The sequence below is a fragment of the Spermophilus citellus genome (assembly GCF_964194105.1).
Source record: "Spermophilus citellus genome assembly, chromosome: 8".
NCBI lineage: Eukaryota > Metazoa > Chordata > Mammalia > Rodentia > Sciuridae > Spermophilus > Spermophilus citellus.
Genome location: NC_138189.1, coordinates 132337103 through 132353702, shown reverse-complemented (window position 1 = coordinate 132353702; position 16600 = coordinate 132337103). Strand labels below are relative to the sequence as shown.

The following is a 16600-nucleotide window of genomic DNA, read 5'->3' as shown; positions in this document are numbered from 1 at the left end:
TGAGCATGGTTTTTAAGGTGGGACCAATGCACTGTTACAGAGGTGGGCCCACCAGGAGAAAAGCAGGTGCTTGTTTCTATGGAGAGGGGAAGGAAATGAACATTTTAATTCAGTGATATTCAGTATTACACAAGTATTTTTACTGTGATTTATGCCACACCTACCTAAGTCAACAACATCTGGTCTTGGGCTAGTTGTAGTGAGGGTGGTTCAGGTAGCTGCTTGTTAATACATTTTGAGAATTGAACACAATCAGAAATTTGAGGCCTGAATATCCTGCATTTTTCTGTTAACTCACCCGCACACTTTTTTTTTGTCTGTTTTTAACCCAGGGGTGCTCTGCCACTGAGCTGTATCCCTAAACCTTCTTATTTTAAGACAGGTCTCACTAAGTGGCTTGAGATCTCACTAAATTGCTGAGGCTGGCCTTGAACCGGGTGATCCATCTGCCTCAGCTGCCCGAGTAGGGATCACAGGCACGTGCCACCATTCCAACACTTCTTTTCTTTACACATTTTTTTTTAAGTAGATAAAACTCTCCTGGGTTTGACAAATCAAGAAGTATAGAAAGACATAAAATGGAAAGATTCCATACCATCTTATGGACTCAGTTCTTGCATCTGCAAACCAGATCTAAAACCGCTGAAAATAATAGGTTAAGCCATAGAAAATCGCCATCTTTTAGGTCCAAAATTATCTAATGTCAATGACGTCAAGATTTTTTCTTTCCAATTTTTAGGTCAAAAATAGTAAAACATTGAGAATCTCATGCAGTTCAGCCTATGGTTTCTGAAATCTGTTGAGTTGAGATCCAAACAGAATTTTAAAACTACCATCATTAATAAGGCTGTACCAAGTGAAACTGCTGTCTGTGTAAATGAGAAATGATTGAGTATCAGCAGTTGCACATGGTTCAACTTGTACTTTCTTATGTAACCTCCTGGAATTCTTGGTATGTGTATTATATGTGAAAGAAAATATACCTCTAAGTCCTTACTTATCATCTTCTATACCCAAGAGCTAGATCTCTACTTTAAAAAAAAATCATCTGATGTATTTTTTGTTGCTTTTCCTGTGGTTATAGAGCTGTCCTCTTCTTTTTTCTGAGCTGTATATAGTATTTTGTGCATTCTGTTATACATATGTACTTATAAGAGGACCTTGAGTTCAATAGCCTAGCCAAACAGTTTCCTAACTAACCAAACACAGGCTTTTAGTCTCCCAATAGTAATAAAAAGGTTCCCATAGAAGTAATGTGCATAGCATGCTTTTGAATGAAAACAGAAAGGTACAGAACAGAATTGTCAAAATAATCTTTAAAGAAAACACTATGTAAATCCATGTATAAGCATAAAGCTCTGGATAAATGACCAGTTATAACAATAGCTTTCCTTAGGGGATAAGAATCTGCTGATTTAAAAATAAATGTCTGGGCTGGGGATGTGGCTCAAGCAGTAGCGCACTCACCTGGCATGCTTGCGGCCCGGGTTCGATCCTCAGTACCACATAAAAACAAAAATGTTGTGTCCGCCGAAAGCTAAAAAATATAAAAAAAAAATTCTTTCTCTCTCTCTCAAAAAAATATATATGTCTGTATTTCCTATTTTCTATAGTGAATACTGTTGCAATATACTCACATGTAAATATGAACTAGCAACATACATACATCATGTGCATGTAAATTACAGGTTTCATTTTAGCTCTGTGCTTCATGCTTAGTGTTTTGGATATGAGTTTAAGATTTTGAGGTAGACGGAATAAGAAGCAGAGCCATAGAAAGAAAGGGTATGGTGTTTTTTTGGCATGAGTTGACCTGGAGAGAGAGTGTGGGCACCACATTGAGAATGACCAGCCCTTAGTGCTTTCCTGTTAGACTTAGTGTACCTGTCACCTTTTACCCAGGCTTCTTTCTTAGAGTAGCATTGTCCTAACTTTCCAGGATCCCTATTATAGGAAATACTTAGGCAGCAAAGAGTTTTACTGAATGGTAGACTTATTTGTGGTTGAGTTTGGATTTAAACTAACCTGGATTGAAATCCCTGGTCTCCTCTTGATGACTTTTATGATCTCAGCAAATCCCCCTGTAAGCCTCAGGAGTTTGGGCAATAAAACTTTGACATGTGTTTTGCCAGGAACAACTGAGTTCATGGATGCAAACCCCCAGATATGTAGTAAATACTCAAGAATTTGAGCTTTTACATTTTCTCAAGGGCCTGACATCAAGTAGGAGAGCTTCAATTATACTTTCAGATTGGTATTCTTTCAAAGAAAATGTAATTTGATCTTTTGGGTTGTTGTCCTACATAACACCATGTTTATTGTTTCCTAGCATCTCAGTCTGACAGTTGATGATAATTTAACTTTCTTTAGATGAGAAGAACAGCTAGGAGCACAGGATAGGTAAATAGCTAGGACTCCAACCACCCTCATTGTTGAATTTGTCCAGAGTTTGTTCTGAGCATAGTACTCTCAATTTCCTGAGCTGTCAAAGTGGCAAGTGTCCACAGAAGTTTATGGAAGACAGGTTGATTGAGAATCATCTTCCTAAGGAAAATAGTGTGTTGTTAGATTGTTTTGCTTGTTGATGTAGGCAAACATCTCAGTCTCTAAATAATGCCTCAGGACTGTGATTATGATATAAAATTGCTCTCTGCTTTACCAAATAAGGCAATTTGCCTTGACTTCTGTTAATATTGCATCTGAACTCGTATTTCTTGCTTTGTAATTGAGTTGTTCCTGCTTTCCATCAACTTCTGCAAGAAGTGGAGGTGGCTCCTTGAGTTGTAACCCAGTGCCCATCAGCTGGTGGTGTGACTTTATAATGGGGTCTGCCGTTTCTTGTCATGTAATTGATTATAACACAACCAGTTCCCTCATGAGCTTTTCCTAGCATACACTTTGGACATGTCTTAGTTGTCCACTGGCTTTTTTTTTCTTTTAAATATTTATTTTTTAGTTGTAGTTGGACACAATACCTTAATTTATTTACTTAATTTTTATGTGGTGCTGAGGATCGAACCCAGGACCTCGCACATGCTAGGCGAGTGCTCTATCACTGAGCCACAACCCAGCCGTGTCCAGTGGCTTTTTTAAGGCAGGCTTTATGCTTCATTGTTATTAGATTATGGCAGTTTAATTGCATCATTTCTGAACTTCATATGATGTTTTAATTTAGAGCTCAGAAGTTGCCTTTCTCTTGGTCAGTGTTTTGGGGAGGGTCCAGATCCATGTGTAGTTTTGGTTTGGTGCTTTTGGCATTGGGGGGTGGGAGAAGCTGTTGCCCAGAGAGTCACATTTCCTTTTCCTACACACAATTTCAGATAAAGAAATCCTATCAGAAAAATGAGATATTATATCCCATCTGATTCAAATGTATGATATGTCAAGGTCATTGTACTGTCATGTGTTGCCGCAGTCTTGGCTGGGCACAGAATCACGAGCCACCACACAGCTTTGTAGATTCAAACAGCAATTCTTTATTCCCGAACTCACACCGGCCTCCACACATGTTCTCGGGCAATTCCAGTTCTCCTGCCACCCAATTCACCTACTACACGAGGCTTTTTTCCCAAAATACTCTCTGAATCTCACGAGAACTCAAAGGGAGCTCAGGTAGCAGGAACGCCCTATTTCCAGCAGCAATAATCCTCAACATCGAACTTCCCTAAAACCCAAGGTCTTAAACTGGGAACGCCCTAAACCCAAGGACCGGGATACTTCCTCAAACCTGATCAGCTCTAAACCCGGATCCGCCTTCCTTGAGCAAGGTCACCTTACATGCAATGTCAACAGCGGAAATTCCAAGGCAAGTCATTTAACATGGGGTACGCTGGCAAGGAAATTTCGAATGCGTCATTCCTACTTGGTAATGGCCCTCAGCAATGTGTAACTAATTAAAACAAATTAAAAAAATCCTATGACCCACGTGAATTATTCTTATCCATCTACTGACTGCCTCTAGTCTGTATGTTATTTAACTTCACTGCGGTTCCCATTTTGGCTTGTCTTATATCATGAGAGCAAAATGAAGAGAGGAGAATGGGGACATTTGTCCCCTACCGAGAATGGGAACTGGGGTAAATGGGACTTTGGGAACCTCCCTTCCACTTGGCAGCTATAACCCGCGTTGCAGAGTACCTCCTCCTGCTGAGAGACTGTCGGCTTCCTTCCTTAATGGGCGGTTTGGCAGGGTTAATTTCTTCATCCCCTTCCCTTTTTCCATAATGTAAGAGGTAAAGAGGGTTTTCTAGACTGTTTTCAGTCATAATTTATCACCTGCTACTCCATGGACAGTAAAGCAGAACTTATTTGAATGGATTGGGTTCAGGGTTGGATTCACTTTCTAAAGAAAGATACCCAACATCTTTCTAATTTAGAAGTTCAGTCTTTAAGTCAAACTTAGATCCCCCACCCGCCCTTAAACTCTCTTTATTTAAAAACTTGTTTACTTAAGAAACTGCATGTTTATGTGTGAGTAGGTACATTTTGAGGAAAATTTAATGTATGAGATAATGTATGAGATAATATGAGATAATTCTCCAGCCCACATTTTGAGGAGGATGAGAATAACTAGTCTGGCCTGAAAAATCTGGAAAAAAAAATCTCTGAATTTTATTTTTCATCTGACTTTGGACTCTTTTTTTTTTTGTTTTTGGATAGATCTTACCTGTTTGATGTCACTATTGATAGTGCTTCATAAAGAGAGTTTTCTTACTTGGTTCCCAGGTCATTTTAGTTTAAGTCGACTAGCACATGGAAGATGGAAGAGGACTACTAGGTTTTCTTTGGCTGGCGAGGTGCTAATTGGCTTTTGGATCTGACATGGCCCTTCTCAGTCATGCTGCTCACACACTGCTCTGCTGGGCACCTGTCATTCCATTTGTAGACTGCAACTTCAAAGGTCATAGGACTCCATGGCCTTCTGGTCCAGCCAAGCATGGTTGAAATGTGAAGAAACAAGCCTGACTTGTTTTCAACAGCCATGGAATGGGCTACTTAAAGGAAGTCAATCTTAGATGGCCCAGCGAGGACTGAGAGATTGTTCTTCTATGCTGTGTGGGTATGGCCTTTGCTTGTGTCCTTCATTCTCCCAGTAACTGTGGGTATCTGGCTGCCTTGGTTTCTGCAAGTCAATAATTAGGGTGGTGCTAGGGCTCCGGACCAGATGCAAAAAGAAAACATTGAGCGACACTGCAGTCTTGCCTTTGGAGCAATAGCAAGTCATGGTAAGCTGTTCTGGAGGTCATGTTGCTTACTCAGAATTGGATATCTTGTATGTTTCACTGTTCACACTTGCACGCAACCATTTGAATATCCAAAGATGTCATGATATGCTTCTCAGACTTGGGTAGGAAGAACAAGGCCGTGGACAAATAGAACAACCTTGGGTGTCCTTGTTAAAAAACAGAATACCATGCTAGATGTGTCACTGTTTTGGTCCAGTGTGACAGTTCTAAGATGTCTTGTTTCCTATGAGTTGAGTGGATGCCATTACCTTTAGCCACATTTTAGGAAGCAGCACTGCTTGGTAACCCTTCTCTTTCATGCACTGGATCTTTAAAGAACAAATGGTAGGGATGTCCTTTGATCTCTATAAATTTTAAAATTGTTATTGGTCCCCACGCCATCGATTATGTTGGCTGACGCTTCTCGATAGCTCCATGACAGATTCAACTTTATACAGATCACCTCCACATTGGATGTTCAATGTTAGATTTCATTTACAATGTCAAATCCAAAGCATTTGAGTTTGGGGAGGGAAAAGCCTAACTTCGCATGTTCAGGTTTATACTGGTCAGGATAGCATTAGGCATAGTTTTGGACATGATAAAATACAGCTTCCCAGGCTTTATGTTAGCAAAGTAGAAATCGTGTCAGAATGCATACGAAATGAGTTGGTAGTTCTGTTCCCAACACTAGGTGCTGCTGTCCTTTTTCAATACCTTGTATGTCTTGAAACATTAGGAGATTTTTGTTGATGTCATAATATTGGCCACATTGTCAATTCAACCGTCCCCTGCCCAGTTCGAAGGTTATGTTTCAAGCAGGCTTATATAAGTTAGCAAAAGAAATCTAACTATCCTCTGCCTTCTGCAGATTTCATATGCCCCTCCCAGTTTCAGCCTCTCCTGGGGACTTCATTGCCTGAGCTATTGACCGTTGACCACCAAGGCTTTGGCCCTTGTTTGTCATTGAGATTTAGTCCCATTTTAGCAAGCAGCACAGCTTGGTGCACAGTATATCCAGCTTTCCTCCTCACCTTCTGATCCCTCTCCAGAGGTGGAACTCAAGCCTAGATTTTCAAGTCCTCAGGTGCAGCATCATTACAACAAACGTGCCATCTGGGCAGGGCTGAGACATTCTAAGCAAGGGATTATAGGTGATTACTGAGTGGCCCCATGAGAAAGGTAAGAAATGCAGGATGACAGGCAGGTGAATCTAGGCACAAGGGAACAGGGGCAGAGGTGGGTGTTAACCAGAGCTGCTTTGCTCATCCCCTGCCAGGGAAGGTCTACCCAATTTTGGTTGAAGCCACTGTCGAAGATAAAATAGATGTTTCTTTGAGATTCACTTCTCTATATTGAGTTTTTATATGTCAGATCATGTTTTTTCTTCAATTTCCACAGTGATCTTGGAGATATTCTTCTCAAAGTTTTATGCACTACTAAATAATAAAAGAAATAGTTAAGAATATTAGCTTTTCATTTTATGGAGTAGCTTGTGTGTATTAATTAGAGTGTACAAGTAATCCCTGTTGAGTAAGTACACTAAAATATAGAGACACCATATTTCAGTGAATTCTCATTTCATTGAGAGTTCAAATTGACTGAATTTAATTTGAATATTTAAACAGTCATGATGACTGTTCTTTGACTATCAATATTTAGGAAGAATGTCTATTTAAATACGGCATAAAAATGTTCTGAAACTTTCTTGTTTTAAAACTGTAAAGTTCTCTTTGGCATTTTTTCCCCTGTCATACAAATCTTAAGAAATGTTTGTATTTTAAGATTTCTTAATTTTTATTATGATTTCCTTTCTATCCATAGTTAGGTTCTCAATGTAAGAAATTGTAAAATAGGGCTGGGGTTGTGGCTTAGTGGTAGAGTGCTTGCCTGGCACGTGTGAGGCACTGGGTTCAATCCTCAATACCACATTAAAAAAAATAGGTAAGTAAAGGTAAAACAAAGAACTTTATAGAAAAAAAAGAAATTGTTAAATATATTATTTTTTTATTAGCTACTGATTATTCTGCAAGTCTGGCCTGAGAAGAGAATTGAAATAGTATTCTTTTCAAATTTGAGACTGTCTAGCCTTCCTTCAAAAATATTCTGTGCATTGTTGAAAAGTGTGTGTATGTTTATTGGGAGGTGTGTGTGTGTGTGTACACAAAATGGATCAGCTTTGTGTTGTTCGTTACAGACAATTTTATTTTGTTTCTTGATATTAGTTTCTGAGAGCAATGTGTTAAAACAGCCAACTACAGTGGTTGATTTTTCTATTTTTCCTTGCAGGTCTGTAATTTACTCCTTGAGGCTATATCATTAGCTGCTTCTTGCTTGATCATCTTATTCCTTAACCTGCATAAATGACCCTCATGTCGTTTATTAGGTTTATAAACTTTGCTTTTGGTTGAGATTCCATAGTATATCCATTTTCTATTGTTCAACATTCTTTGTCAAGCATGTTTCTTATCGTCAGCATATTATTGTATTGAAGAAATACATTTTGGGGTTGGTCTGGGGTTGTGGTTCAGTGGTGGAGTGCTTGCCTACCATGTGTGAGGCACTGGGTTTGATTCTCACACCACATATAAATAAAGGTCCATCGATAACTAATTAAAATTTTTTTTTTTAAAAAGAAATACATTTGGGAGAGTTACTATCTTTAAATGGTGAGTTTAATCCATTTTTATATATTGTAATTATCATTATGTTGGGATTTCTGGCATTTTGTATTTTTCTCTTAATGCATTTTGATTTGTTTCTCCTTCTTTCCTTTTTCTAAAAGCAAATGTTCTTCTGCTGTTTCCCAGTGATATACATTCTGTTTTTTTTTTTTTCCTAAAGTGGTTGTCCTTGTTTTGAGTCTTGCAGTCTCATTTCTCTGTTGAGTTTTGGAACTTTGTTGTATGTCTCCCTCTACCTCTAAATAGACACTCTGTTGAATGGACTCTCAGTTCCCTCTGACCTGCCTTCCTCCCCAACCTGGTATTTTTGTAGAATTTTGGTTCTGAATTATTTTGGTTATTTTCTTTGCTTTTTTTCTTGTCCTTTATTTTCTTTTTGAAGACCACAGTAGGCATTATCAAGTTAGTTGAATATCCTATGTTGCTTCTTTTATTTAAATCTAGAGGAATTTCTTTAAGAGTGTTACCAATATAGTTCTTTGGATGTCAGACCTTTGGGGATTTTTATGTCTGATAATATTTTTATTATGCCTTCACATTTGAATGGCAGTTTGACAGTTTGAATATACAGTTCTCTGCTCAATTTTTTTTTTAATACTTTAAAAATTACTTCAATTTTGTTCTGCACTTAATGTTGCTGTTCAGTAGTCTGATGTCAGTCTGGTTCTTTTTCTTTCCTTTTTTTATGATCTGCTCTTTATATCTGTATGCATTTTGGTTTTTTCCTTTGTATTTGACATTCTTAAATTTCACAGTAGCGTCTTATGTGCAGAATTTTCTTTATTCTCCTTTTTGGCACTCTGAGTCCTTTATGTTGAATTTTTTTCGAAATTGCTTTGGTGAACTAGGTCATGATTTTTAAAATACTTCTTACTCTCAGTTTGTTCTGGGAGAAACAAGTTTCATTCTCTATATTGCACATTTCTAAATATCCAAGTTTTCTTATTTGTTGAGTTTGCTGCCTGTCTTGTTTTCCTTTGTTCTTAGAAGTTTGGGTTTGTGCATCCTTGGTAAAGGAGGGCTGTGTGTGCATGGTTTGGCTCCTCCTCCTCCCTCTCCAGCTGTTGCTTCCACAGTTTACCAGGTGCTTGATTCGGAACCAGGTTGTCTTATTGCCTGTCATGTAACTCTCATCCCACGGTTTGGAGGTGAAGAATTGCCAAATCCTATTTCCCAGGCAAAGGGGAAACCTGCTCACAGATTTTTGGCCTCCATTTAGTGTGGAGAGCTTCTCCAGGCCTGCATTTCCTTAGCAAGAGCCAGATTCTAACCTTCCTGCCCCAGGCCTGTTGTATCTCAGGAATTGAGAACCCCACAAGATTTCAATGTCTGGCTGGTTTTGCATTAGCCTTTGATGTATGCTTCCACTGAATATTTCTGAGTATTTTTTTTTTTTTTGCTTCTACTGTAGAGATATAGAACAAATTTTTAAGGCACTTGTATCTTTGTGTTTTTAAATAACATTTTTAGAAATATATCTATTTTTAGTTATAGATGGACACAGTAATTTATTTATTTATTTATTGTGGTTTTGATGATCAAACCCAGTACCTTACATGTGCTAGGCAAATGGTCAACCACTGAACTACAACCCCAACCCCTAAAATGCCATTTTATCCTTTGGGGTTGCTGGGCATATATGGGAGGAGGAGGAGTGGGCATCTACTTTCATTGCTGTGTTAGCTGGAAAGTACTTGATGGGGCTTTCTCATAACACTGTTACTGTGTTGTTATAAGTGCAGCTATTTTGTTCTCAGTAAATCTTTCTTTGATCCTGGTGATTAACTGTTTGATAATTAGAAGCATCTGAGATTATTCTGGCCTGATAAGGAACCTGCAGTGTCAGCCTGCAGCTTTCTTCCAGCCAGTTCGATCCCTGTGAGCTTTGTGTAAATGATATCCAGGAGATGTGTGAGATCTCCTCTTGATGCTTTTTTTCCCTTTTTTCTGTTGCTTTCTTACTTCTGCTAATGCATGAGCCAGGTGTTTAAGGATGAGGAACATAGACTAGCCTGCTGCTATGGAGACAGTCTATTCCAGCTATTGTGGAGGAATGGGGGACACCTGTGGATTCATACCATGCCCACATCTCAGGCTCAGTGGAGGAAGAGCAAAGGGGATGGCTTCTTTTAAACTATTAGATCATATATTTGAGAAGACAAAAAAGAAATGAATGAAATGGAAGGGAAATATAAAGTTCTGTTCTTTCTAGCAATGCAAAAGCAATTCTGAAGTGAAATAACTAGAAGAGTAGAATAGTTTGTCATTAGAAGTTTTTTCATTTCTCATATGTATGTATTTTTTAAATATTGTTTAGCTATACATACAGTAGAATATATTGTCATTTTATTCACACATGAAGTATAACTTATTCTAATAGGATCCCCTTCTTGAGGTTGTATATGATGTGGAGTTTCACTGGTGGTATATTCATATGTGAACATAGGAAAGTTATGTCTAATTCATTCTACTGTCTTTTCTGTTCTCATCTCCCCTCTCTTCCCTTCATTCTCTTTTGTCTAATCCACTGAACTTCTATCCCCCCGACCCCTTTGTGTTAGCATCCACATATCGGAGAGATCATTCCACCTTTAGTTTTCTGGGATTGACTTATTTCACTTAGCATGATAGTCTCCAGATCCATCCATTTACTGGATAGGGAGAAGAAGAAAAGTTTAAAGAGCTTATCCAAATATTAAAATCAAGAACATAAGCATCCTTCAATGATAGAAGTTCTCATTCACTCCTTTTGATCTAATTTTCTGCCAGTCTCTGAAAATTGTTTAGTCTATCATGGAAAGAAAGCACTTGGTCATGGGCTTAGGCTCATAAACAAATCAGGGGACAGGGGTGCAGCTCAGTGGTAGGGTGCTTGTCCAGCATCTGGGAGGCCCTGAGTTCCATCCCCAGCACCTCAGGGAGAAAAGGAAGTTTGAATCAACAGGGAAATCAAGTAGATGTTATGAAAGTGAAGTCATTTTTTCTTCACCTTTCTTGTGCTTTTTTTTATATGATTTTCATGAGCACCTGAGAGTCATCTTAAGTTTCTCTCACCTTTCACCTGTATTAATTGAGCTTTAATGACTCTAATGCCTGAATATCTCTTGAATCCATTCTCTGGATCATATCGCTCTCAGCTTAATCCCTCCAGTATCTCTTCAGCACCTGCAGAATAAATTCATGTGCTTTGCTGTTACATACTAAAGCTCTTTCCCCACTTTCATACACTCTCAATACATTAACTCTCTGCCTCACACCCTGTCCCCCTGCCAAATTCAACTGCTTGTGGCTCTGAAATCTGCCATGGTCTCTCCTGTTTCTCTTCTTTCAACCTTGAATTTTTCTCTACTGAGGCTCAGTCTTGAAAGTCTGGCAATGATTTCTCCCTGTTTCTGTTGCTTGACTCCCACATGTCTTCCACCCCTCCCACTGTCAGATTTGGAACTCCTTTTTCTGAGTCTCAAAGCTCCTTAAGATAATCACATGACAGCAAACACCAGCTTTTGGCCTGTTTCTTTCTACCTGTCCTCTGTGCTCTATTCTGTGAGCATTTTTAGGGTAGAAACTGAGGGTTTACCTTTCCATCTCAGCATCTCTAGTGTGTTTGGAACAAAAGCAGAAGCTCAGGAAACGCTGGTTGAGTGACTAAAGAGGGCGAGAAATGCTTGTGGCTTAGAAGAGGGAGGATGAGGGCTGGAAGCTGCGTGTAGATTCTGTGAGAATATTTTGAGGTTCTTCAGTTTTCTTCCCTTCTCAGTTCCTAGAGGCAGTGGCTTTCCATATTCATGATATTTCTTGTGGCAGAGTCCACAGTATTTCCAGAAGTCTCCTGATGTGCCTGGCACTGCAGAGTATTCTTAAGGGATTACCAGGACAGACATGGCTTCCTCAAAAATGTATGACGGAAATGGGGACTAAATGGAGTTGCAACACTGTTATGCCAGAGTGAAATGCAAAATTGACGGCAGCTTAAGTTGTGCCAGAGAAGAAAAGAGACAGGCAAGGTGGTTTGGCAGGTGGTTTCTGGAAAAGGTGAGAACGAAGCTAGATGCCGAGAGGAAGTCATTTCTTCCTTCACTGTGATGGTAGCTCATTTTCAAATGAGTTCTGTTTCTTCTAGTTTGTTCATAATGGAAGTCCTTTGGTACCATTTTTGTTTAAATGCTGCAACTATGTTCATACTCACAGATGATGTCTGCAGATACCCAGTAAAGGGTAACACCTGAGGGGAGCAGTTCTGTGGCCACCCAAAAGAAGTGATAGATGGGGGCTGCGGTTGTGGCTCAGTGGTAGAGCGCTTGCCTAGCACATGTAAGGCACTGGGTTTGGTTCTCAGCACCACATATAAATAAATAAAATATAGGTCCATCAACACTAAATTAAAAAAAAAATAAAGGTGTTGTGTCCATCTACAACTAAAAAAAAATTTTTTAAAAAAGAAATGATAGGTGGAAAATAAAAGTATCTGATTTTAATTCTCAATTAGGAGTTAGTTTCATAGGATTTAAAATGCATTCCTGAGACAGTGGAACACAGAAGCTTTTAAAAAAGTTTTTTTTTGTTGTTGTTGTTGTTACATTAATTAGAAAGTGGTAATCTGATTCTTGGTCACTAAATCTTCAGAAAAGGCTATAGGTTTTTAAAGTTTGTGTATATCATGCTTCTCCCCAGAATTCAGTGTCTCCAGTAGATAAGCTCATTCGTGAACAGTGAAGGAAGGAGTTTTTGTGCACTTGGGAAGTGAGATATGCTTCCTTGGATCAGTGTGCGTACAGCTGTTCCCTTCTACCTGTTACTTTCACTTGGAGGTTCCGTTTGCCACTCTTTAGTAGAATGTGATTCAGTATGTTGAATGACAATTTGTGCTGTGTCAGTCTGCTTGGGAAATGGATTAGAGGCTATGGGAATCGGCTTGGCATCTTTTTAAAGTAACGTTAGACCCTTGGTCTCCAGTTCCCTGAACTTGTTCCTTGTTGAGAGCTTTCTCCTGGTAGGAATGAGTCAAGGAATAAACTGATCCCAGACTCTCCATGGCTGCTTTTGCCACATCATGCCCTGCCTTACAGTCAGGGAACGCTGCCCAGAGGAACTGGGGGCCAGGAAGCCGCCTCTGGAAGCCAGGCAAACACGTGTGTCCCACTTACTCTTGCGGGGATCCTGCTCTGCTTCAGGACCCATGATATTTTGCTGCTTCTAGGCAAGCTCTGAGTTGACAGCTGTCCTGCAGGCCCCATTAGAGACCCTCTTGGTTTTGTAGGGCGCAGTTGGTCATGATGTCTGAGGGATGCTGGGAAGGCCAGGAGGGCTGGAGCTCTAGTCCTTGCTGCCTGGGGCTCATTTGCAGAAAAGAACTGGCTGAAGTTGAGCTCTCCATGCACAGGGAAGAGGCAGTCTTTGTTCTGAAGTGAACTCTATCCCCCAAAGAAAATAAATCAAAAGGAATTATAGCAGTGGTCTATCAGTGGTTTTTGGTTCATTTACCTCAGAATTGGCCTTTCTTTTGGGGTTGAGTTTCTCCGATTACTAAACCTGTTTGTGGTAAAGGGCTGTGGAAAAAGTTACTTTGCACAAAGAGCAGTCAAACAGTATTCTAGATTGTATGTTTGTGAACAGAAACAGAGCAAGACTTTAGGGGGGCTTGGACCTGGGAAAGATCTGCCCACAGAGATCGTTCATTCGTCTCTTGCATCACTTTATCCCCCACCCTTCTGTAACATGCTTGCAACAGAAAGAGCTCAAAAACTCCCTACTAGAAGCTGCTGCATAAGGTCATCCACATTTATCCTCCTGACTACCTACCCACCCCCACCAGCAGACATCACCACTGTCTCTCGACTCCTGCTTCCCTGCATCCAAACTTCTAGGTTTCTGTTTCTAGGATTCTCTCTTCACTTCAGTTGTAAGCTGGATCAGAGGTCATTAAGATTCATTGTCTACACTTAGTTTTCAAGACTAGCCATCTTGGGACTAGCTTTAGAGCCTGGAATTTCTCTTGTGCTTCATTTTTAGAAATGAAATCCATCTAAGCAAGTTCTTTACTGTTCCTAGCATTCATGTATACTTAGTATCAAGGGCCCTGGACTGAGAAGGTCTGAAGTCTTAGCTAGAGCCTCTAGCTGGCTGAGTTAGGAACCTCATGCATCGTGTGCTTCCACAGCAGTTTGTTGACCAACTGTTATGACCCATAACCTCTACAGTGGAGGCTAAGTTAGTGTTCTCAAAACTGCTACCTCTGTAAGGCACCCTGGAGGAGTTAAATTTAATAGGGGCTATGGCTTGGACTGAAGAGCCAAGCTCTACTAGGTGCAGTGCTGGTGCATTTCATGGTGGCTGATCTTTTGAGGGAACCAGATGTTATTGGGCTCCCCAGCTTTCTGTCTCTTGAGTTTTCTAACCAGGGCCATAGGTCTACACATGACACTAAATGTCGTTCCTCTGTGAAAGCATAAGCCACACAACTCATTTAGGAAGTGTTGCTTAACTGATTCTTGATATGCCATCTTCCCTGATGCTCACAGGGAAATGGGAGTTTCCCTGTGTCTGGGGTTTTAATAAATTGGGTATTACAGATTGTAATCCAAGATACCAGCTCAGAAGGTGAGAGTTGTTTAATTTATTATGTGCTAAGTAGTGACTGAGACTGCTTAAAGAACCAACAGGTGACTAGCCAGTGAGAGGTCAGACAGTGTGGCCTGGCTGGCTGCCTGGGCTGCCTTGGCTGCCTTGATGATGTCCCCTAACCTGGGCTCCTTATAGTTTAGGAGGTCACCGTGGTGGTGGTGGTTAATGCTTTCGTCTTCTGTGTGGTCTCATTTTGATGATTGTATTTTCTTCATCTCTTACTGGTCATTCTTTCTGTCACAACACCTGAGGTAAATCTGCTTTGACAGAAGATTGTTTATGGTTCACAGTTTTAGAGGTAGAAGTCCATGACTCATTGGCCCCTTTGCTTTTGGCCTGTGGTGAGGCAGGTCATGAGGACAGGGAGTATGTGGCAGAGAAAAGCTGTTGGCTGGGAAGGAATGAGAGGAAGAGGTGGGGGCCGGGGTCTCACTGTCTCCTCCAAGGGCACACCCCCCAAACCAGAAGACCTGCCACAAAGTCCTACCTTCTAAAAGTTCTGCTGCCTCCCCCTGGGACCACAGGCTGGGGCGAACCCTTTAACACACAGGACTTTAAGGGACACTTCAGATCTAAACAACGGGAACCTGTGGTTTATTTTAAGCATTTTTGGTTAAACACATGCACATGCGTGCGCATACCCTCCCACACACCTTCAAAGACAGGACACCCAAATACTCTCAGGCTGAATTGTAAATGTAATTTGGAATATAATTTGATTGACTAATCAAGTAATGCCATGTAATTATTAGTGGTTATTTTTTCTTCTGAGGTTGTTTGAAACTTGTTCTTTTCCCCCTAGGTGACAATCCCAATCTTCCTAAGGAGGACACCCCCACCGGCAGTCAGGACTCACTGTCCTCCCCATCGCCCACGAGTGCAACTGTTCATGGGCCTCCTGGACCAGAGAGAAACCACCTTCTGTCAGATGGAGGGAGCTGTGGGGAGTGGACATCCACCACGTAAGTTGCCGTGCTTGGGTTTGGTGCCGAGTGGAGGAACACTGTGACCATCTTCTGATGTTTACATGGCCAGTGGGCACCCAGGACACTAGATCCAAGGACCCTTTCTCTCTACAGTGGTGCTCCTGAGGGAGAAGGGCCATAAATCAAAACCTTTTGTGCATATTTTTTCCATGTTCCCTGTCTAGAAGGGGTAATGGGTGCCACCTCACATCTGATGTAGGTTCAGTTTGTGGCAGTTTGGGGACACACAAAGAAATTTGTTACTGTCATTCTTGGGATGTTTTCTTCCTAATTATGCAAACTTTGAGAGAGATGAGGATATATGCATGGTGACGGATAGTCTTTCACAATTGTCTATGGAATATTTCAGGCATATGATTTTTTGACAGCTTTGTGTTAGCATTCTGGCCAATTTTACTCCTTAGCTTCTTGCATAATGGAGACTTGATGAATGACATCTGACTGTCTCTTCTCTTTGATTTAGTGCCAGACATGTGCAGATCAGCTTAGGCATATTAGTACAAATCATACTAATACAAAATACCTTGGACTTGCTTGATTACATGAGGTTTTCTCTTGCTGTGTTGACTCAGGCAACAGAGTGAGTACAAATTCAGAGTGGGCGGGATCTCTAAAGGGCATGCAGTTTTAAACAAATGCTCGGAGAAGACAAAAACAACTTCACTAACAATTACAAGACATTACTTGATTAGTCAATCAAGTCACAACCAAAAATATATTTATAATTCACCCAGAGAGTATTAAAAATTTTTTAAACCAAAGTTGCTTAAAATAAATTATAGATAATGATGTCATCTGACCCCAGTTGGGCATTCTTGGGACTTTAAATGGATTGGAAATTGTTCCTCACATTACTTGGCTTTTTATAGTTACAGCTGGATTCACATGAAATCATTATGAACTTATTAAGTATTAAGAGAGACCAGGAGAAATCTGGCATATTGAAATTTTGGGGTGACCTGAAGACTCTGAAAAGCTTACCTAAAATCTCAGTGAAATGCTAAGTATGGAAACAAATTCTCCAGAGGCACACCATGTCCCTCCTCACCCAAAGATAGTCATATATGTTTATTTACATGCCAAA

General features: G+C 40.2%; 1 protein-coding gene across 3 annotated transcripts in view; it reads left to right on the top strand.

Moving 5' to 3' along the window:
* Nucleotides 1-16600, top strand: part of ARHGAP10 (Rho GTPase activating protein 10) — a 303935-nt gene that overhangs the window by 264123 nt on the left and 23212 nt on the right. For all 3 annotated transcript variants that reach the window (XM_081302994.1, XM_081302995.1, XM_081302993.1), the window contains one exon: nt 15333-15492. In XM_081302994.1, the coding sequence (XP_081159120.1) occupies nt 15333-15492 (160 nt within the window). The remainder of the gene's footprint in view (nt 1-15332; nt 15493-16600) is intronic.